Source organism: Cheilinus undulatus, linkage group 20 (genome assembly GCF_018320785.1).
Source record: "Cheilinus undulatus linkage group 20, ASM1832078v1, whole genome shotgun sequence".
Taxonomy (NCBI): domain Eukaryota; kingdom Metazoa; phylum Chordata; class Actinopteri; order Labriformes; family Labridae; genus Cheilinus; species Cheilinus undulatus.
In genome coordinates this window covers 17,739,751-17,761,763 of record NC_054884.1, presented here as the reverse complement: position 1 = coordinate 17,761,763, position 22,013 = coordinate 17,739,751, and the positions used below count along the sequence as shown (strand labels likewise).

General features: G+C 38.7%; 1 protein-coding gene across 3 annotated transcripts; it reads left to right on the top strand.

The window, feature by feature from the left end:
• Positions 1 to 431: 431 nt before the first annotated feature.
• mylpfb (myosin light chain, phosphorylatable, fast skeletal muscle b) lies at positions 432 to 13,171 on the top strand. 3 transcript variants are annotated; one of them, XM_041815290.1, is made up of 6 exons: positions 510 to 548; positions 9,411 to 9,509; positions 10,505 to 10,685; positions 12,036 to 12,114; positions 12,207 to 12,255; positions 12,351 to 13,171. In XM_041815290.1, the coding sequence occupies exons 2-6, from the start codon at positions 9,474 to 9,476 to the stop codon at positions 12,450 to 12,452; spliced, it is 447 nt and encodes a 148-aa protein (XP_041671224.1). In that variant the 5' UTR covers positions 510 to 548; positions 9,411 to 9,473; the 3' UTR covers positions 12,453 to 13,171. The 3 variants fall into 3 exon arrangements, with proteins under 3 accessions (XP_041671222.1, XP_041671224.1, XP_041671223.1); XM_041815289.1 differs by lacking the exon at positions 510 to 548 and adding an exon at positions 5,154 to 8,825; XM_041815288.1 differs by lacking the exons at positions 9,411 to 9,509; positions 10,505 to 10,685; positions 12,036 to 12,114; positions 12,207 to 12,255; positions 12,351 to 13,171 and adding exons at positions 940 to 1,050; positions 1,492 to 1,795; positions 4,737 to 5,900 and having other exon boundaries at positions 432 to 548.
• Positions 13,172 to 22,013: the final 8,842 nt, after the last annotated feature.

The window sequence follows — 22,013 nt, the reverse complement described above, 5'->3', positions numbered from 1 at the left end:
CTTTCAGGGAAGGCCTTGCATATTTCAACACATCCATCACAACAGCATGGCTTCACGGTAGAAGAGTCTTAGTGCCTGTAGTCCTGAACTTTAGCCAACAGAAAAACGTTTCACACATAATAAAATGCAGAATCTTTCAAGGACTACTTGGGCCTGTTGAGCAGCTAGTATCCTACACCATACAAGATTCCTCTCCCACAACTCCTGCAATTGGTCTGCTCACTCCCTAGACGTTTCCAGACTGTTTTTAAAAGAAGAAGGGATGCTACACAATGGTCCCTACTTTTTTGAGACGTGTTGCTGACATCAAATTCAAAATGAGCTAATATTTTTCATGAAATGTTCAAATGTCTCAGTTTCAGCATCTGATATGCTTTTTATGTTATACTGTAAATTAGATATGGGTTTATGAGATTACACAGTATGCCTCAGCACAAATACAGAGGGCTGCCTGCGTGCTGTTGACGTGGAGCTGCCCTCACCTTGGCAACCAGGAAGTGATTGACACACACCCACAGCTACTAGAGGAAACTGAAACACACAGAAAGGTGAGTAAATAAGAACCATGTGGAAGTGAGAAATCGTGTAATTAAAGTAGAGATGGTACAAACAGAAAAAGACTGAGTTTATAATTATGTTAGGTTCTTTTAAAGACGCTCAACGGTAACCCGGAAGGTGCCGTTTTAAAAAACAGTGGTCGAGTTATTAATGGCGGTCAAACTGGCTGTTCTCCAACAGCTCATAAACGACAGTAAAATACTCGACGGTTATAAAAACAGTTGAATAAAGGACGTTGAGCGACACGGAAGTGTTCCAGTATTACAAAAACCAGCTGACCTTTGATAACTTAAAGCCAGTTAATATTAGTTCTCCATAAACACATGCGTTCAAATATTAAAGGGGAAGTGAGTTCAGGGTTTAGTTTTGTTTATGTTGCAGGTTCAGTTCTGAGAAGCCCGAGATGTTGAAATGAAGTTACATGAAAAAATTGTCTCCTATTTTGAATCATGCAACTCTCCTGTGGACAAAGAAGGCTACCTATGCAAGAAGGTAAGACCCTTTAAATTTATTATGTAGAAAAATCACATTTCAACTGAAAGGACCACACATAAAGCCACATTTTTATCATTCATGTAATTTTGATATTTATCTCCATAATACTATTAAAAACAATTTGAACAAGCTCTCTCACAATAAAGGCTGTGGTGTGATTTTTACAAGGAAACTAGGTTGGAAACAGCCTTAGCTGCTGTTGAATTTGTAAACAGTCCAGAAATAAGAAATGGAGATAACTCTAGGAGTTTTTGTGTCAAAGCACATGAAAACAAAAATAAGTTACTTCATACTTTCTTGCATCAGAAATTTCATGAAGAGCATGGACACATTGACCTTCCTCTGTGCTGTGTATTTCCTAAAACCAGTTGTGTAAGAAATTGTGAAACTATTTCTAACTGAGTGAGGTAAACCCGTCATGGCACAACTGTCCCACAGGGTGAGATAAAGACTTCCTATCAGAAGCGCTGGTTTGTGCTGAAGGGGAACCTCCTCTTCTACAAGGACCGACGGGACGATCGAGATCTGGCAGGAGTGATTGTTCTTGAGGGCTGCACCGTCCAGCTGTGCGAGTCTGAAGAGCAATTCGCTTTCTCCCTGGTGTGGAGCGAGCCAGGACTGCGGACCTACAAGTTTGCAGCTGAGGACCAGGAGAGCCAGGAGAGCTGGATCAAAGCTTTGTTGTCTGCCAACCACAGCTACCTGTCCCTGCTGGTGATGGACCTGGAGAAGAAGTACAGAGGTGAGGGACAGACAGGATGAGTGTTTTTTTTTTTTTTTTTTTTTTTTTTTTTACATCTGAGGGCTGAAAGAGAGCTGTCTTTGTTCTGAGAGCAGCTGTGTGAGACGTCACTGTTTACAGCCCTCATATCTGACACCCTGCACACCCTGGTACAAAGTATTCACACTGTGTAATGTCTGAACCTCTAACTTTTTTTTAGGCACTACCTTAATACTATAATTTGCATGGCCCTTCATTTCGTGTCTTCAGTTTATTTATTTTTTTCTGGAGTATGCTGTTATACATGTAATTAACGTGTAATTTAACTACTCAGGTTTTACAGGACAGGAAGTTTATATTCCCCTCTTTGAGGCCAGGAATTGGTCAGGAATCAGACAAATTATCATGTTAAAGATTTTAGTTTTCTTTCTTTTAGAAATCGTGTCCATCAGCTCCAACTCATTTCAAGATTAAGTATTAGACTGTGTTAAGTGAAGTGTTGTTGGTTAATTCAAAAACTTAGCTGGAGTGTTTACAGTTTGACATGAGGACTCAGCAAGAAGCACAGGTGGAGCATTTTGTTTTCTGTAATTCTGTAGCATGTACAATGATAACTATAATATCAAAGAAATCTCTGATTCAATGCAATTATTTGAGGCAGGATATACAGTAAATGTTTGCACAGGCCAGATCAAATGAAACGCACAGTATGGAAATTCACCACTAGGGGGCTCTCAGTCAAAACAATAACAAACAATAAAAAGTAGAGATGTGCTGCTAACCTCCGCCCACCACTGTTGCTTATTTCTCTTTTTTAACTGAGGACTGTGTAAAAAACAAACTGCCCTCCCCAAGGTGTATACTGAGTGATAAACCAGGGATTCCCAAACTTTTCAACCTGTGACTCCAAAATAACAGAGCCAGAGACCGGGTTTCCTACTGTACCTGAAGGTGGTAAATTGTAGTATAACACAGCTGAGCACATTCAAAAAGAATAATGTGCAGACTTACATTAAGGATTGTGATCACTTCCAGAAGCAGATAAAATTAAAAAAGGGGAAATAGAAATCTCGTTCTGACAGGCTCTTTTTCCTGCTGCACTTTCTGAGAAAATCCACAAGAAATAAAAGGCTGTAGGAGAAAAATGTGTTAGTGGAAAATTAAACAGTCTTAAAGGATATCTTCAACTGGCCCAGCAAAGCATTTTTGTGTTTATATGTGCTGGGGAATTTCCCTGCCGCGCTATGATGGTGATGAAGAGGAGGATTTAGTGATGAATTACTCTCATGCACCTGTGTATGATAAAAATGTTACATGTTATCACAAACACATGAAAAACAGTGAATGTGCAGTAAAGTCCTTGTTGTAGAGACAGACAAAACAAAAACAGAAAATGAAGCAGAACATTGTTGTGAAAATGAGGCCTGAGTCTCTACTCGGCCTGAAATGCCTAGTGGGCACTAAACATTACTGAGAGTGAAGGTGGAGTTCTGCCTTTTGAGAGAAAAATTCTACATATTTTACCTTTAAGTGTTTTTTCTAGGGATGCAAAAATATTGCCTATGCAATGGAAGCAATGTATGAACAAAAAAGGACAACAAAAATACTTAACGCAACACCCTTTTCCAGCAGCAGGGAAACCCTGTCTGCTCTTGGCTTAGTCTTCAAATTAAAACGTATTACCATTGGAAATTAAGGGGTGGGATATTTTCCTTTTTTATTATCAGAGAATTTAGATTCAAGAATCTTATCTATTTATAATTGTCTTCAGTTTCATTTCTGTTAGAATTAGAAAATCTTTAAGAACCCTTTAAAATGTGGGCAGCAACTGATTTGAGCCCCTTTTCAAATTTAAGTGTAAACAAGAGGTACAGTTTCTGTCACAATGTTCCTGGACCTGAAATTCAAAGTACTGTTTTTGAACATAACTAGAGAGTATAGTTAGTGAGGCACTTTTGGCAACAAAACAAAAAATTAAGAAATTTAAGTTATTCTCTTGGGAATAAAGACAATTTCTGTCTTTTTTTCTTTTAAGCATTAGTCCCATTAAATTTTGCAAACCAAAATCATCAACTTTAAGTGCATATTGTGTAAAGAAAATTGGGACGAGACACAGTCTCCCCATGCCAGTGAAGGATGTTGTCAGAGCTGTCCACTTGTGATCTGATCACTCATGACACATGTTAATGCCAGGTGTAAAGAGGGTCAGAGTGACGTAGGCAAGAGGCTGGATCAACAGAGCCTGTCTTATAAAACAAGGCAGTGTAACTCACACAGCTTTGATCTTCAACATTGATTAATGCATTTGTTTGTGTGTTTTATATTGGTGCTGGGCAGTTAATCGCAAATTAGATTAAATTGCAATATGGCCTGCTGTAATTTCCAAATTGCAGTAGTTGCAATATTTCTTAAACTTGAAATATGTCAAAATAACACTTCAATACTTTCATTTTTGCAGCAGCAACTTTACAAGCTTAACCTCCTCCACCCCAGCCGCCTCCTTTAAAACTTAAAGCTTGTTGCATCCTCATATTCAGATTCATGCTACTATGGATTAATTGCTTATGAAATCATTTCATTTTTTTTCAATACACATTATCAATTATGTGTCCATCCATATGGTGGGTTCCAGCCATGGGCTCCCTCTAAAGTCAAAGCATGCTGCTTGACTAACCCAGGGAGCATCTTTAGAGCAGAGCCTTCTCTGCCAAGTAAAACTGTAGGCTATATCCATTTTGCAATGAAATGGCAAAATGTATGATGAGTGTTTCTGACTGAATGTAGGTTATAATATTGATTTATTGCTTGAATTTTTTTGAAAAATGCATAAGTCGAGTAATCTAATAATAATTGCATATTATATCGCAATCGCAATATCAGGGGAAAGAAAAATTGCAATTAGATTATTTTTGCAAATCGTTCAGCCCTATTTTATGTGTTTCTCTGTTTGCTCTTTCCTCAGAGGCGTTAGGCGAGCTCTCCGCTACACCAGCCAAAGCTTTCACCATGCCCAACTTCAGCACTGCACAACCTGTTTCTGCATCACCCTCTTTCGGTAAACAGACTTCCACACTCCCCGTTGCTGGAGCAGGACTCAGCCCTGCCTCCAGCCCGAAGCTCCAACCTCCGCACATTTCATCCAAATCAGCCAGTAAAAGATCCCCTAAACTGTGGCCCAAGAAGAGCGCCAACGTGGTGCCCATGAACACATCTGCTCCACCTTACGGGGATTGGTCGGGGCTCTGTTTTAGCTCTAAAGATGAGTTCAGTAGATTGCATGAAGATTTTGGGAAAGAGGTGAAAGAACTGATTGCTGATTGGTTAAAGAGGGGGCAAGGGGGTGAAGCTGTTCAGGAAGAAAACTTGATAGATTTTGGATAATTTTTAAGAAGTACACTTTGAGACTTAGGGCTGGGTGGTATGGACTGAAATCATTTCTTGATATTTCTTTAGCAGAATGGCGTTGATGTCACAAGACCGAAATTTCAAACTGTAATATTTCTAGTTAAAAGTAAAAATACTGTTTGATACCATGCCAACAAAATAAAAGTCCCAGATACCCAGTACTAAGTTGTGCAAAAGTATTGGCAAAATTTTCACATGTTGATGTTGTCAGGATGTTCAATACTCTTAAATGCCTTGAGTTTGTAATGAATAGATCAACATTGTTTTAATGACAAGTGGCATCAAAAATTACAGAAACTGATCGATTTTCAGGGATATTTTTAACCAAAAAAGACACAATGCCTACATTTGTTGGCAACATTTGGAAAAGTGGCTAGAACTGGCACGCCATGCATACATTTCCCGTGTAAGGTGTCTAGGACTAATTTTTGTGGTATCAAACAGGTATCAATGTTAGTTTCTTTTTCCAATTTAATTGATATTAATGAAATTACCCTGTATCTCATCTGAAAACATACTTATTTATCCTTTAAGTCAATGTACTGCCCAGCTCCACTGTGACTTACCCCTTAATTTTAATAACTGTGGTCGCTTTGCAACCATAATGTAATAGGAATTTTAATTGCTAAGCTATTTGTAATTGTTCATTTTCTGTTGTAAAGACATGCTGTTCCTTTTCACCAGTTATGGCATGGTGTCAATAAATGTTCGTGATCTGTTTAGTTCATCTTTGTTTATTGTTAAAGATCTTTGATTTTTAAACCTTCAAAAACAATACTCAGACCAACACAAACTGAACATATGGCCTCTTTTTAGTTGATCTTAATGGACTCTGCTATGCTGGGTTCCAATCTGGGGTCCTGGTACGAGCTTTTGTCTGCCCTGAGTTAAATTTGAAACATAGATGAGCCTACCTAAATTCAAGTCAGACACTTAATTTATATAAAGGTCTTTTGTTAGGATAAAAAATTATTTTTTCTTTTTGTTGCGTTTTTAAAAATAAAATGTAAGACCGTTACACGTTTTGACATGGATCATGGGGCTCAGCTTTTGTTAGATACAGGTAAAGTGGGCTCTAAGGAAAAAAGGTGAGGAACCACTGCCCTACTGTATTTCATCTCCTTAGATCTGAATTAGTGAATCTTGGTTGAAAATGTAAATGCGTTGGTCAGTGAATTTTAATCTCTTTTATGTGTTATTATTGCAGAAATTTAAAAAAAAAAAAAAACGACAAGGAAAAGTTAAAAAGTTCCATAAAGTTAATGCTAAGATAGTTTCTTGGACAAGGAAAGGGTCACATTGTTGTCAGTTAAAAGAAAATAATCCACACCTAACCTCCAATCAGAATCAAGAATATTGTGTGTTTGCAATATTATTTTCTGTTTCATGACTGCAGAAAAATGCAGACTTGCATCAAATTAATGTTTTTTCCCCTTTATGAAAGAATAAAAAGGACCTGGCCATACTGTTCAGTTATCAGACAATAATGCACTCTTAACACTCAATCAGAATCAAGAATATCCTGTGGTCCAAATATGATTTTTTTAATGTTAAAAAGTGGAAAAATTAAATTTTAATAAAGTTAATATTTTGATTCTAGTTCCTTTATGAAAGGCAATAAACGAGGACCTGCGTTCAGTGACAGACAATAACCCACACTCTACACCCAATCAGAATCAAGAAAATCCTGTGGTCATAATAGAAAACTTTAAAGCTTTTGCTGCAGAAATAGAAAAAAATATTTGCTAGAATTAAACTGTAAAATGGTAGCTTGAATTTAAATCAGTACATTTCTGTTTAAAGATCAGATTAAGTAAACAGTGTGGTTGGTATCTGTTGCCAGTGTCTTTGCTTTACAAAGCTCATTTTAAATACCAAAATGGCACCTAGGGTTAGTCTACAAAACCCAAACATTATTGATCACCAAATTGTCAGATTTACAGCAGTCAAAACCCTGATCACTCTTCGTCTTCCCGGGGAGACTTCTGTGGCTTAAAGTATAAAAAGCTGACAGCAGGCCAACAGGGGGGAAGTCAGTCTGTCAAAGTTTAGAAGAGAGCAAAACGGCTGAGAAAGAGAATGGTCGGGAGATGGTGGGGGGAGTCGGTGCTATTTCAGTCTCTAGAGCAGCTGTCTTGTTTTTATGGTCTTTGACAGCGCTCTGTCTCTTTCTCCCTCTCTGTCTCTTTTCACCTTCAAACCCAACTTAAAGTGGCTGCTCATAACTTTTTTTTTTTCCACACCGGATTAAACTTTACCTCACTCTTTTGATAATAACCCTTTTGAATTTAAATGATCAGCATCAGGACGGAAATCAGACAAATTGAAATCATCATTGGTGACTAAAAATACATTAGATGTATAGAGCCCCACTTTACAAAAAATTAGGTCATATTTTGCCCCTGGAAATGCAAGCCCTACAGTTGAGCAATGACACGTATTAGTTCATGCTGGTGCTGGTTTACTGATACATACACTGGATGGCCTGATTGATGGCAGCCTTTGGAGCTCATATATGGAGTTTAGTGGGTGGGCCACTGTCCTCCTGTTGTACAGCAACTATACTGGGAAATACCCGAATTAGTGCTTCCATGGTGGGAAAGCTGCTCTTTTAGTCCCATCATCATTTGCCGTTTTCCATCACAGAATTGAAATGATACTAAAATGATCTTACTTTTTGACTTAAAGTTTGAAAGCACTCTTATTAACTGCCTGTGCTTAACCTATATGCAGTTTATTAATGGAATGACACTTAAAACAAAATAATGAAAAGAGGAAAAGACCAAAAATCTGCACTTTGAGTGACTTAAATCAATATGAGCTATTTTATAGCATAGTAAAGTAGCAAAGTAAGACCACTTAATGACCCTCACCACCTGTTAGTATTACAGGACTGTTTACATTTCTCATTAATGCAATGTCACTGAATCCAAAGCCTGGTCATAGTCCTGTGTCACTTTTGGACCTGGACCAGTATCCATCAGACAACTGCTTTCAAGTATCATGTCTGTTTATAAACCCCGCTGGTGGCCACTGATCATGGAGTAGAAACTAAACTATCATTTAGACAGGCGATGACTTCCGGATATGTTTACTGCGATTACAAGCTGGCAACTTGAGCGGCTTAGGCCGTTGATTACTGTTAATCCAATACGTGCGAGTATCAAGTTGGTAGTAACAGGCTGTCATCATGCATTAGCATTTGTTCATCTAGTGGAAATAAAACGGTCAAAAATAGTCACAAAAAGACCTTCAGTTTGCAAAGAAGAAGGAGCAGAAGAAAGGTTTAGGGGTAGTTCAGTTGTTGCAGCATTCTTGGCCTGTTAGTTTGACCATATTAGTCTACAGATGACACCAAAGTCAGTCGTGTGTGTTGGCATTGAATTCACCTCATTCCAAGACTCCAGGGGCCTATTTTGGAGCATCGGTAAGCTGATCTGCCCCGCCACCTTCTTCTCACTCCTCCCTCTTTCTCTTACTTTCCCCTCAGCTCTGTTTTCCTGCCAAACCTGATGGTGTGGCTAAAGTTAGCCCCCCATGGGCTAGTATATAAGGCCCCATGGGTGCGATGCATACATGTCAGTCACATCGGCTTTGGCGTAGGCTTCTCTTCTTGACCAACAACAACCCCAAAACTTGAGAGATGGTGAGTGAGGCTATGTTGCTCTGAAGAACAGTCTTCAGGGAGCTAGGATCATCTCTACACTCAACTGATGAGAGAAAAGAATCTGCGACGCAATTTTCAATCTGGATAACCAACTGGCAAAGATCCTGATTTAAGGGTCCCCTGAGGAAAGCCTTTAAAACTCTGGATTTGGAAAGAATTACATATTTTTCTGCTGGTCTAGGCTAAGTTAATCTCACACCTCAAACTTTAGCAATGGGACAATACAAATTATATGGGCTAAATTACTTTCCTCAATGGGAATAAATACGTACAACCGTAATTATTTTGATAGAAATAATTACAATTGGAAAAAATATTCACATAAGATTTTTGACTGGATTTGTTTACTTATATGATAAGTGTATTATTCAAAGGTTATCTCTGTTGTAGTATGATTTAAAAAGGCACAAGAAGCAAGCCTTGTGTGACTCCTGTTTACCAGATTGTTGATCTTACTTAAGCCGTCATAGACAGTTTAGAGACTAAACAAGAACCTCATTATCTTACCTTGGTCAAATAATCTGTGTTTTTGAAGTTTTTCTTACCCGTTTGTTGTTTTAACAGGCACCCAAGAAGGCCAAGAGGAGGCAGCAGCAGGGTGAGGGTGGATCCTCCAATGTGTTCTCCATGTTTGAGCAGAGCCAGATCCAGGAGTACAAGGAGGTAACATTTTCGCATCACATTTCTTTCATTTGAATGCTGGAACCTTCTAGTTGTATTTATTTTGGACTTTCAAGGTCATATTAGTGGAATCCGTATGTTTAATTTGACCTTGCTGCTAATGTGTGGTAGCCCCTGAGGGATCTACACCTGATTTGTCTGACCACATGACAAGTAAAATGTCCTCATCAGCACGTCAGGACAGTAAATCCGAGTTCTTCCGATGACAGCAGCTACCTCTCCTTTGGGTGAGCTCAGTAATCCCCCTCACAGACGCCCAAGAGACGCTGTGTGACCCCACTGGAATGCTGCCAGACAGCTGGTGGAGGGTTAAATCAATCAAAGCAGGGGAGAAGATCTCAAGATAGAAAGAGTAGGAAAGATGTAGGTACTTGTAGCATGGAGGAAATGGGAAGAAAATGTTATTTAGTCATGATTTAGCAGTTTGCTCATAAAGTAAATTGTCATTGTGGACAGTGGCAGAAATTAGGAGTGGTTTTACCTGGTATTAAGTTGTTAAAATAAAGGCTAATCTGGCATTCACATTCCCTTTACAGATCTCAAAAGGTGAGAGAACATTGGGGACAGGGTCAGTAGATTTAGTCACAAGGCAAAAAAGAGGGGAGGGGTAGGGGTGACAGATGTCATCGATACCATCTCCTTAAATGTCACAAGGGGCTTGTCTCACATTCCGAGACCATTTTAACACCTAAGAAAGACAAGTGGCCCACCAGCTGCCAAGTCCCCAAAGGTTCTCAATGCCATCTTTGGTTTCATGCCCAGCTATGTGGAGAGGGAGAGGTGGAGGACATCTCTGCATTTACACGTTTATGTTGGCAGGCATATAATTATCATAAGCGAGTCTTATGACCCTGACTTGTGAGAAATGTGAGAATCTCAGATATCGCTGCTTTGGTTTTGCTGTGTTTTTGTTAATAGGCTAAGAGCTTTTAAATGACCTTGTCATGTCTTCTCTTTTTCTCTACCTTCAACACCAGGCTTTCACAATCATCGACCAGAACAGAGATGGCATCATCAGCAAGGACGACCTGAGGGATGTGCTGGCCACTATGGGCCAACTGAACGTGAAGAATGAGGAGCTGGAGGCCATGGTGAAGGAGGCCAGCGGCCCCATCAACTTCACCGTCTTCCTGACCATGTTCGGCGAGAAGCTGAAGGGTGAGTTTACACAGAGACTCTTCAAGAATTCTGAATCTGAAACCTTTTTTCATGTATCCCTCCCTTTTTTTTTTTTTCTTTTTTCACAAATTTAAATCTTTGAATTCATGTATTCTTTGTCTTAATTTTACATTTGGTTTAATATATTTTAAGCATCTTTTTTAAATTAACTATGTGTAATTATAATGATAAGAATAATAATAACTATCCATATAGTACCTGTCTTAATAAGGTTACAAAGTGCTTTACGAATGGCCTACATATACACACACACACACACCCACCCACGCACACACACACACACACATATATATATATATATATATATATATATATATATATACACATACATATAAAATGCAACAGGAAGGAAACTCATAAAGAATAGAATTACAATCAACAATACATTAAAAGCAAAATAATTAACATAGCGATAAAAAAAGAATAAATAACTAAATATATATTAAACCTGAAGACAACTGGTTGAAGATGACCTTAGTGGCTTCAGTGCAAACCAATCAAATATTTTCTTTTTAAAAATGTGAATTATTTTTAATACCAAATTTTATTCCCAATCCAAATGATAAAGTTACCTTTTTGTTTGGGTCCATTCTGTGCAATCCCCCCAAAAGTATACGTTTTAAAGCCTCTGGATAAAACAAAGCTCTTATATAATTTCTGATTTTGATGGTATTTTCTATCAAAATACTTTTAATTCTTTTAATAGTCCTATTGGGCAAGAAGACTGTCTGTAAAAGATATTTAAAATAAAATGCTCTTTTACTTCATCTAGCACCTACCCCCGGCAGCATCAGTTTCAAACATTGATAATAACCATATAAAATAATCAATCTTTCCTCTGATGATCTTTTTTGCTTTTGTAGGTTATAAAACAAACACTAGTATCAATTTAAGTCTCTTTTAAAACTCCTCCTCACAGGAGCTTTAATATTCAGGTATTTCAGTAAAAACTAATAAAACAAAGATGTATTCAACACAAATTGGTGTTTGTAGCTCATCAGAAAATTTATGCTGTTCTTTATCCTCTTTAAGTGAGGTAAATTGGCTGATTTTACTCTTAGCTTCTTTGAGAATCTTTCAGTCTTTGCTGATTGTAGCGCCCCCTCTGGACAAAACAAAGCTCTTATATCATAATTTTATATATAATTTCTGATTTTTATAATGTTTTTTTTTTTTAATATATATATATCATCCCATTTCTTTTAAAACTTGTGTAAATGTGACAAAGAGATGAAAACTAGTGCAACAGTGTTTTTTGTTGCTCATCGGGGGAATTATGCTGTGTTTTATCCTTTAGAAGTAAAACTAATTGGTTAATTTTACTTTAAGGTGCTGACCCCGAGGACGTTATCGTGAGCGCTTTCAAGGTCCTGGACCCCGAGGGCACTGGTGCAATCAAGAAGGAATTGTAAGTGCTTCAACCTTCGATCACAGCAGTGTTACTTTGTCAGAAACTCTTAAATCTAGCTATATTCACACTCTTCTATTCTTCTCTTACAGCCTTGAGGAGCTCCTGACCACCCAGTGCGACAGGTTCACCGCTGAGGAGGTGAGCTGTTTAATCTTTGCCTCACACTTGTTCACACTTTTTAAAAGTTTTTCAGCGTTTTAAATCATGTCCTTCTCATCTCTCTTCCTCTACAGATGACCAACCTGTGGGCTGCTTTCCCCCCTGATGTGGCTGGCAATGTGGACTACAAGAACATCTGCTACGTCATCACACACGGAGAGGAAAAGGAGGAGTAAATCCCCCTCTCTCAAACTCTCTACCTCCGTTCAAACCCACGCTCGCCCTCACCATCACCATCTACTTTCTCCCTCATTTCAAACGCCGCAACTCTTGCACACGTTCGCCCCCTGTGCCCTCTCTTTCGCTACAAAAAGACTTGTCTCCTTTATCGAGATCCTCAGTGAGAGGACTGAAGGCTGTGGGGGGTGTTTGTGTGTGAGCTGTACCAACAGGGGAAACATGGGATTATTTCAATAAAAATAATCTTGTGCTACTGAAACGCTCTCTCCATCTCTGTCCCTGCCTCTTCTTCCTCTTCCTTTTCCCCCGTCAATCACTCCGTCCTTCTGTGTCGAGGCTAACGGTGCGCGTGTCATACCTACATACGACGTGTCAGTCAGTCAATTTCTTGGGTGCTATGGTGCATGCACAGGCGCTTACTTGAAACAAGTATGCAGTCTGACCCTAGAGGTCTGTTTGCCTCAGCCTGACGGGGTGTTTAATGGATTTGTGCCTTTGTTTGTGAGTGCATAGCAAAAGATAAGGAGTATTGTACTATAATAGTTTCCTCCTTCTCTTTTGAATCCCTCTCTCTCTTCTACATGGGTACAAAAGGAAAAAGTTGCAGTGAAAATAGGAAAGATTTTTCTTTATGGTTTAATCTTGTAAATAGAGAAAGAGATGTTGAGAGATGGTGAGCGGGAGGCAGAGATGAAATAAACAAAAGTGAAATATCTTTGTTTTTTGACTCTTCTTCCTCCTCTCACTGCTGTTTCTCTCCTGTGTTTGTGACTGTACCTGTAACTAATAAAGAAGTACAAATAAAATACACCATCTTTTGTATTACGTTGTGTCTGCTGATTTAAGTGAAACTCTGTCAGTGTATTAAAAATAAGGTTTTAAAGTCTCATCATTATTTAAAAATACTTTTAAAATAAACCACCCAAACATTCTGAAATAGTCTATCTAATGGGCAGTATTTCAGTCACCCTTAACTAACGCCCACAAGAAGAAACAATTGCAGCCGGCTCAGAAATATGAGAAGACTAATTTTCAAACAGTTTAACTCACCGATGGATGTCATGCTACACTGGATGGTCCAGATGGATGGAGTTCTAGGTGGTTGGTGAATGGCCACCATGTCCCAACAAGGCTGTGATGTCAGCAACCGTGCCTTCCAGAGTAAAATCATTTTCATGCAAGACAACATACCATCCAATGCTGCAAAAAATCTCACTGTGGCCTTGGCTCTATGGGCATAAAGGGCGAAAAAATCATGGTGTCATTGCCTGACCTCAACCCTATTGAAATTTTGTGGTGCATCCTTAAAAGGAGGCTCTATGAGGGTGGACGGCAGTTTACCTCAAAACAGCAGCTCTGGGAGGCAATACTGGCATTCTCAAAGGAAAAACAGGCAGAAACTAAACGTGGACTAACAAGTTCAATGGATGAGAGGGTTGTTCAGGTGATATCAAAGGAGGGCTCCTATATGTAACTTAATCTTTACAGTTGTTTTTGATTGAAATAGCCTTGATTTGAGGAAAAATTACCAACAGATTTCTGCTTTCAGCATTTTAAAAACTACTGAGTGTTTGGAAACTCTGTTTTGCGTAATGATTTGGGACACAACATTTTAAGTTATTTTGCAAAAAAAAAAATGCTCTCCAAGAGTACCTTGCTGCAGACAAGATGGCCGACATACATCCAATCCATACCAAAAGTCTCAACCGGAAGTCCGTACGTCTAAGGTTAGGCTTAATCATTAAAACCCAAGTGGTTATGTTCAGGGTAAGGCAGTAGGGAAGGTGATATATTTGAGATCCAGCACCAAGGGTTAGGCTTGGCTTCCGATTGGGACTTCCGGCATGGATTGGATGTATAGCGTTGACCATCTTGACTGCAGTTGGGTCCCTCTCAAAAAATGCCATTGTTGTCATTGATCATTTTGTTGAATAAAATCCAGATTACAGTATAATTGTTTAGGAATTAAAAATTTTTTTACTTACAATTAGACTATTTAGGAAAAAATGAAATAGAGTGTAAGGTCCAGGTGGTGGTGGGCCCTGAGCCTAGACCACTTGAGAACCACTACTGATGTGAGGGATGACAAAAGTGAAAGGGTTTCTCTTTTTTTTTTTTGGGACAGTACTGCTGTGGTGTTTGAGGCTCTGTTTTCAGCCACAACAGCTCCTGTAATGTGCTGCAGCATTTGCACACTGTTGAACTTTGTCAAGCAGGTATGGATGTTTTACGTCATTGTTCATACTGATGAGTTGTTCTTGTTTGCAGGTGAAAAGTGTTTGTATGCTTTTATTGATAGTGGAAGACAGTGGATAGAGTCAGAAACAGGGGGAGAGATATGCAGGAAAAGAGCCACAGGCAAGAAAAAAAACATGACAACATGTTTCAAAAGTTAGAAATGTATGAGAAAAAACTTGAAATTTTTGACTTTAAAAGCTTTTAATACACTCAAACCAAAACTTAGAATATTTGAGATTATAAGGTCTATAGTTGATTGTATGTAAGAAAAAGATACCAGATGAAGCTGTTTTCCTTGCAGTTTAGAGCAAAATCAAATAATCCCTCTCACTGGGACTGATCAATAGCAGTGATTGATTTTAGCCAAGACTCATCACAATAACATCATTGGCTGAGAAGAGACATTTCTGTAAACCAGAGCTATCCAGCCACTGATATCACATTGGTTCTTGTAATTTTTTTTACTTTACAATGTATATTTCTGACTTTAAAAACTTAAATTCTTTAAAACTTATGATGTCAAAATGTACATCTTTTTAAATTCAGGAATTTCAGGGTTTTTTAATCATTAAATTGACATCTTTTTTAAAACTCTGAAATTCTGAGTTTAGCTACTTGTAAAGACACAAATGTCAAAAATGTAGATTACCCCCCCCCCCCAAAAAAAAAATCACAACTGATCCCCATTTTTTAATCTTTTTTTATTTTTTTATGCTGTATCTGATACACTACCCTACAATATGTATGTAATCATGATTTTAAGACAATACCTAATTTTGACAACATCAGAGCAGGCAGGACCCTGCTCCTTCCCTAGAGATCTTTGGTGCCCCCCTCTGGCCAAGGCTGGAAACCGCTGCACAAGCACAGCTTTACTAATATTAGAGTCTGCCTAGGGGCCACACTTCAGCATAAGGCAGCCTTGAATATATACAGTACATCAATGCAAAATCACATCATGACATAACAGCTGTGTCAGATTTATGTTTGCTTCTTATTTTACATTTAAATGAATTCAAATTAGAGGAGTAGCTGATGTATCATCACACTTTATTCAAATCATACTAACTTTATGAAATACAGTATATCATTACTTCTACCAGTTGTTGACTTGTTCAGCTGCTGCAGGTTTCCACCCCATTTCACTGATTTATCAAAAAAGATAGAGGCTAAAGTTTTTTTTCTCGACGATACCACTGGAAATGAAAATGTCTGACTTAACCAACGTCACAAACTGCTCTGATGCATCACAATATCTGTTTGAAATTTGTAAGAAGTATCCGGAGACATTTTTCTTCTGGGCATGTGTCAGTATGACAACTTTTGTTTTTGGGTTTCCTGCAGCTGTTGCTGTACTCTGGGACATGATGCAGAGAGCCAGAAAAGGAGCACAATTCACCCCCTATGACGTCTTTGTCCTCAATGCTACGGTGATAGATGGGACTTTTTTGTTCTTTTCTTTGCCAGAACTGTGTAACTTTCTACACACACAAAGCCACAAATTTCAATTGTTCATGGGTTTTTTGCTTTCATTCAACCTGTGTGGGAGGCCTCTGTTCACCACCTGTATCTGTGTGGACTGTTACCTGGCTGTGGTTCATCCTGTTGTCTATCACTCTAACAAGAGTCTGACCCCCAGGATCCTCATGGCCGCTGGTGTTTGGACTCTGACTCTCATCTATGGAGGTCTTGCTGTTAAATATCGGGAGTTTTTTGGCCACTTTCTTCAGGTCTTGTTTTTGGTGTTTACTCTCCCTATGATAGGGTTTTTTGACGTCACCATCTTCTGGAAACTGAAAAGTTCCAACCCTGCAGGAGGAGCCGTCCATCCAAAGAAGAAGAAAGCTCAGCAGGTCATCATCAACAACCTGGTCATTACTTTTACTTCTTTTCTTCCACAAGTGATCTGTGTGTTGGTGTCCACATTTACAGCCATGGATGAGATGAAAACTTTGTGTGTGACTTTGTTTCCTGTGCTGTGCAGCATGTTAATAGGAAACTCAGTTTCACCCATCCTGCATTTGAACAACCTTAGAAAACTGGACTGGCTCAAATGTTTGAGGCAGAAGTAAACCTCATGAACTCTGTTTTGTCTGTTCAGTAGCATTTTAGTGCGCTGTATAGCTACAAAAAATGTAGAATGAGCACTGAAAACATAGATTGATGTCTTAGTTTGATAAACACATGAAAATAAGTTGTTATATTTAAAAATGTATTGGGCTCAGCGAAATTCTGCTCAAATGCATGTTGATTTTGCAATGCATTTAAGTTTAACAGCATGGTATCATGATATTTCCTAATTGCATTTATTGTGTTTATTGGTTGGTTAATTTAGGGGGAATCTACTTTTTAGCGTTATGCAGCTGGAATAAATGTGATTCATTCTGCTCTGCTTTACATCATATAACAAACCAGCCTTGTCACTGCTGCTTGTCTTACATCTGTCAAAACCGACCGTCACATTTACCTGAAAGACAGCATCAGTCATCACTCATAAATCACTGATGTTGACACTGTGTTGTGATAAATATGATGCTGACCAAGGGTTTGCTGTTCAAAGCAAGAGATGCTTTCCACACATTTCATCAGGTAGGATGTTTTTTTCAAGTGAAAAATAGACAGCTATTAGCCTTCCCCCTGACCTTACCGTGAACTCTGGCCAGAACAGAGAGACAGAAGTTGGGGATTAAATTTAATGTTTTCTGGCACAAGTCTCTCTTGTAATGACTCGTAATACACCACAATTTTGTAGGTTGTAAAGAACTAAAAATGGTCATTTGTTGAATTTACAACATTAGGAGGTAATATACTGAAGCAAAAGCTATTTCAATCAAAAATATCTTAACAGGCCAAAATTCTGACATCCATTGGACTTGAGAGTTTCTGCTTGTATTTCTTTGCAAGATGCCAGAATAGCCTCCCAAAGGTGCTGTTTTTTTTTTTTTTTTTTTTTTTTTTAGATTTATTTTTGGGCCTTTTCGTGCTTTTATTAGATAGTGAAGGGCAGAGGATAGACTCAGAAACAAGGAAGAGAGTGGGGAGAGACATGGGGTATAGGGACACGCAGGCTGCCTACGTACATGGTGCACGCTTTAAACTACTCGACTATTTGCGCAGCCCAGAGCTGCTGTTTTGATGTGAACTGCTTCCCACCCCAATAGATCTTTAGCTTGAGGATGCTCCAAAGGTTCTCAACAGGGTTGAGGTCAGGGCGGATGGAGGCCACACCATGCGTTTCTCTCTTTTTATGCCAAAAAGCAGCCAATGACACAGAGGTATTCTTTGCAGCATGAGATAGAGCATTGTCATGCATGAAGATAATTTTGCTACAGAAGGCACAGTTCTTCTTTTTGTACCATGGAAGCAAGTGGTCAGTCAGAAACTCTATATACTTTGCCAATGTAATTTTCACACCTTCAGGGACCCTAAAGGGGCCCACCGGCTTCCTCCTCATGATCCAGGCCCAAAACATGACTCCGCCACCTCCTTGCTGGCGTCACAGCCCTGTTGGGACATGGTGGCCATCCACCAACCATCCACTTCTCCTCCATCTGGACCATCCAGGGTTGCACAGCACTCATCACTAAACAGGACTGTTTGAAAATGAGTCTTCATGTTTTCTGGCTCAAGTCTCTCTTGTAATGACTCGTAGACCACCGTGGCTGATAGATTTTGGAATTTTACCTCACAATAAACAAAAACTCAGCATGTAAATGGCTGCTAACTTTCAGTGAAGGCAGTGAAATCAGCTATCAACAGACTATACTGAGATGAGCTGTCCCACCATGGTTGACACTGTGGAGCATTATATTTGCCCTGCCCAAATAAAACCAAGCCAGGAAAGAGGTGAACAACTTGTCTGAACTCAAAATTGAGTCACACATAAATCTTCACTTATCATAGAAAAAATGTAATAAATGGTTTATAACCAAATGCTGTATCATCAAAATCAGTTAAATGTAAGCATTAATTTTTAACTCAAATTTCTTTCTCCTTTAAACCTTAGGTTGGCATGCTCTTTTGTAACATTAAAAATGTTATCTATTCTAACCTTTGTCAAATATTATATTTAGACGAAACAAACCAACATATAATTTAATATATTGTACAGTAACAATCCTAAAACCATCACAGATCTGCAGCTGATGCTTTGCTCATTTTTCTGTGGATGCATTGATTTGGTCTGCTTTTACTTTGGTTACTGGCTATGCAAAACAGGAAATGCCATTTTATTTTGAAACACTGATTTTTAACAGTCCACCACTTTATTCTCCCAAATCTGAAAAATCAAAGCCAGAACTTAGATAAGGTGATGCTCACACACTGGTATATCTGGAGACTCCTTCCTCTTACACAGCTCAGCTGCTGGGGAAAAATTCTTCACTAATATGCACAGAATACATGCATTTTAGATGTGTTGAGCCAGTAATACTGCTGTTTGGGAAGTGTAGATGAGTGCTTATTAGCTAACAGTAGGTAGTTCATGGTAGCTACTGTTTGTACAAGGCTCAGTGCTATGTCATCTGTCACTTTCACACAGTTTTCTGGGGCTGTGATTTAAGATAGAAGACATTCAGATTTTGATCAAGTTGTAAAAATACATGATGGTAGGGTTAGGAGAACTTTGCTTGGGGCTATCATCTACTTGGAAACTTTAAGAGGATATGACTCCCAGAGTCCTCACTGCTGCTGGTGTTTGGACTCTGACTCTCATTTATGGAGGTATTTGTGTAAGATATGGTCAGCTTATGAGCCAGGTTGTCCAGGCCTTGTTCTTTGCTCTGACTCTCCCTATTAATGGATTTTGTGATGTCAGCATTTTCTGGACCCTGAAGAGGTCAAACCCCACAGGATCTTGACTTTCTCTAATGAAGGGAAATGTGTGAAGCATTAGATCAACCAATGATCAAGGAATCTGATTGAGGAAAATTTGATGATTGAGGCATTTTCTCAGCATGGAGATGGAAAGTATATGATCACCAGCCACATACACAGATGACCCTTCTGGCTGCCATGGATGCAGCGTGTGATGACATCACAGCAGATACCTGCAGAGGCTGGATAAGACACTCCAAAAGATTCTTTCTACGCTGCATTGTAAGAGAAGATATTCGTTGCGGTGTGGATGAGAATTTGTGGCCCAACAGACAGGAATGTCAGGAGGTGTAGGAAGACTGCCCTGGAATTCCTACAGCACTGCATGTACAGTTTTCCTTAAGAAGATTGTGCTATGTTCACATTTCTACTTTTGTTTCTTTATTTCTTTGTGCTATGCAATGCTGTCTTTTCCTTTCTGTATCACAATGACATCGTCTGTCAACAAATTACAGTACAAACAGTAAAAGCATAAATGTGAATCTTGTCCAGTCTCTTGCAAGCAATCTCCCACATACACTAAGGTGTAACTTACAATTTATAATAATTGTCATTAAAATTTTAGCCATAGTTTACATCAGAACATCCCTCCAGAGTACACTATTATATTGACAACATGACTAAGCAATTTGACTTATCATTCTGATGGCACTGACATGTTCATTGACACAGACATTTACTTTTGAGAGATGAACTAAGGATTTTGAGCAAGAGACTGGCTTTTGCAGGTAATCCATGGTGTTTTGCTATTTGTACGAATTGTTCTGAGAAATGCACTTACTGTTTTGCAAACATCGAGGAAAGCAACTCGATGAGAAAAGCAACTGAGAAAAACTGTAAAGCACTTCATGATGCTGGATGGTCTTTGAGACAAATATGACAGGTGGTCTAATAAATTTGTTAAGCTCTGTATTTACTGGTCCACTGCAACCGTTTCTGCTTGTGAGCATTGGTAAAGGGTGGCTGGATTGTAGGTTCATGCATGACTGGAGGATCCTCCACCTTGAGGCTTGTGGGATCCCAGAGGCACCTGCAGCTTCAAATATCTGTTTGCTGCTTTGTAATGGCATTTTAGCATCTGCTCTCTTAATCTGATGAATTTGTCTGGCAGAAATCTTCCTCATTATGCCTTTATCTGCACGAACCTGTCTGTGCTCTGAATCAGTCACAAATTTTGATGATCCCGCTGAAGCCCTTGTGAAATATCTAATGTTATCATACCTCGTCCAAGGCATTGCACTATATGACGCTTTTCGGCAGCAGAGAGATCCTTTTCTTTCCCATATTGCTTGAAACCTGTGGCCCGCTTAATAATGTGGAACATCCATCTTAAGTATTTTTCCTTTAATTGGGCTCACCTTGCAAACTAATAATCACAGGTGTCTTAGATTGATTTCTGTGATCCAAAGAGCCCTGAGACACAACACCATCTATGAGTTTAACAGAAAAACAAAAAACTGAATGTGTATGACATTAAAATCCAATTTGCATGATAATTTGGAACACGGTGCACAGCAGCTTTGTAAGGTTAGTCTCTTGGTTTCCAAATGCCCCAAATTTTTAAATCCATGATAAAACGTCTGTGTAGGTTCTCAGTCATCCAGGTCATGGTTATCCAACGCTGATCAAATGGTTCCAATTTGGAACCAGTCCTGTTGCCACTTGATCAGCGTTGGATATCTATGATAAAACATATAACCCCTCAGTGTTCCTGGACTTTTGAATAAAGTGCCGGATAAACAAATGTCTTCACTAATGTGGAAAATGTTCCAAGCTGAACATGCAAATCTGGTCAGCAACAAATTCATCACAAGGCAGTGTAACATCAGTGATTTATGATGAATGAACGTGAGCTCAACGTGGTAGTACGTGGAGTTTAAAAGAATATCAAATAGGAAAACAATGACATGTTGTTTTTATTGTATTGGAAAAAGCAGAAAACACAAAGGAACAAGGGTGAGAGGGGGATAAAGCACATGCATGTCTTCATCAAGTAGTTGCAATAAAATAATATCTAAGAAAACTCAGTTATCTTCAACTGTTATTTATTTTATTTATTTTGCTTTGAGTACATTTAAGTAGTAAAATGGTAAAGCTATGTTTCATTGAGTGTTGGATGTTTTCCCTGACAATATACCATCCAACACTCACTATAAAATAAGAGAACACTACAGACACAACAATAGCAGAAAATTCATCTGACAAATACTTTGATACAATGTAATCAGTTTCTGTACATAAATGTACTATCTACAGTGTAATAACGTTTTATCATCTCAAAGGGTATTTCTTCACTCAGAGCTATATTCTTCCAACAGCAAAAACATTAGCCATCCAAGAAATATCACTGATCAGAACAAAGATTACATGGTTTGTTTTCTGCCATTAACATTTCAGCCAGTCCAGTTTTCCCAGATTGTTCAGATACAGGATGGGTGAAACAG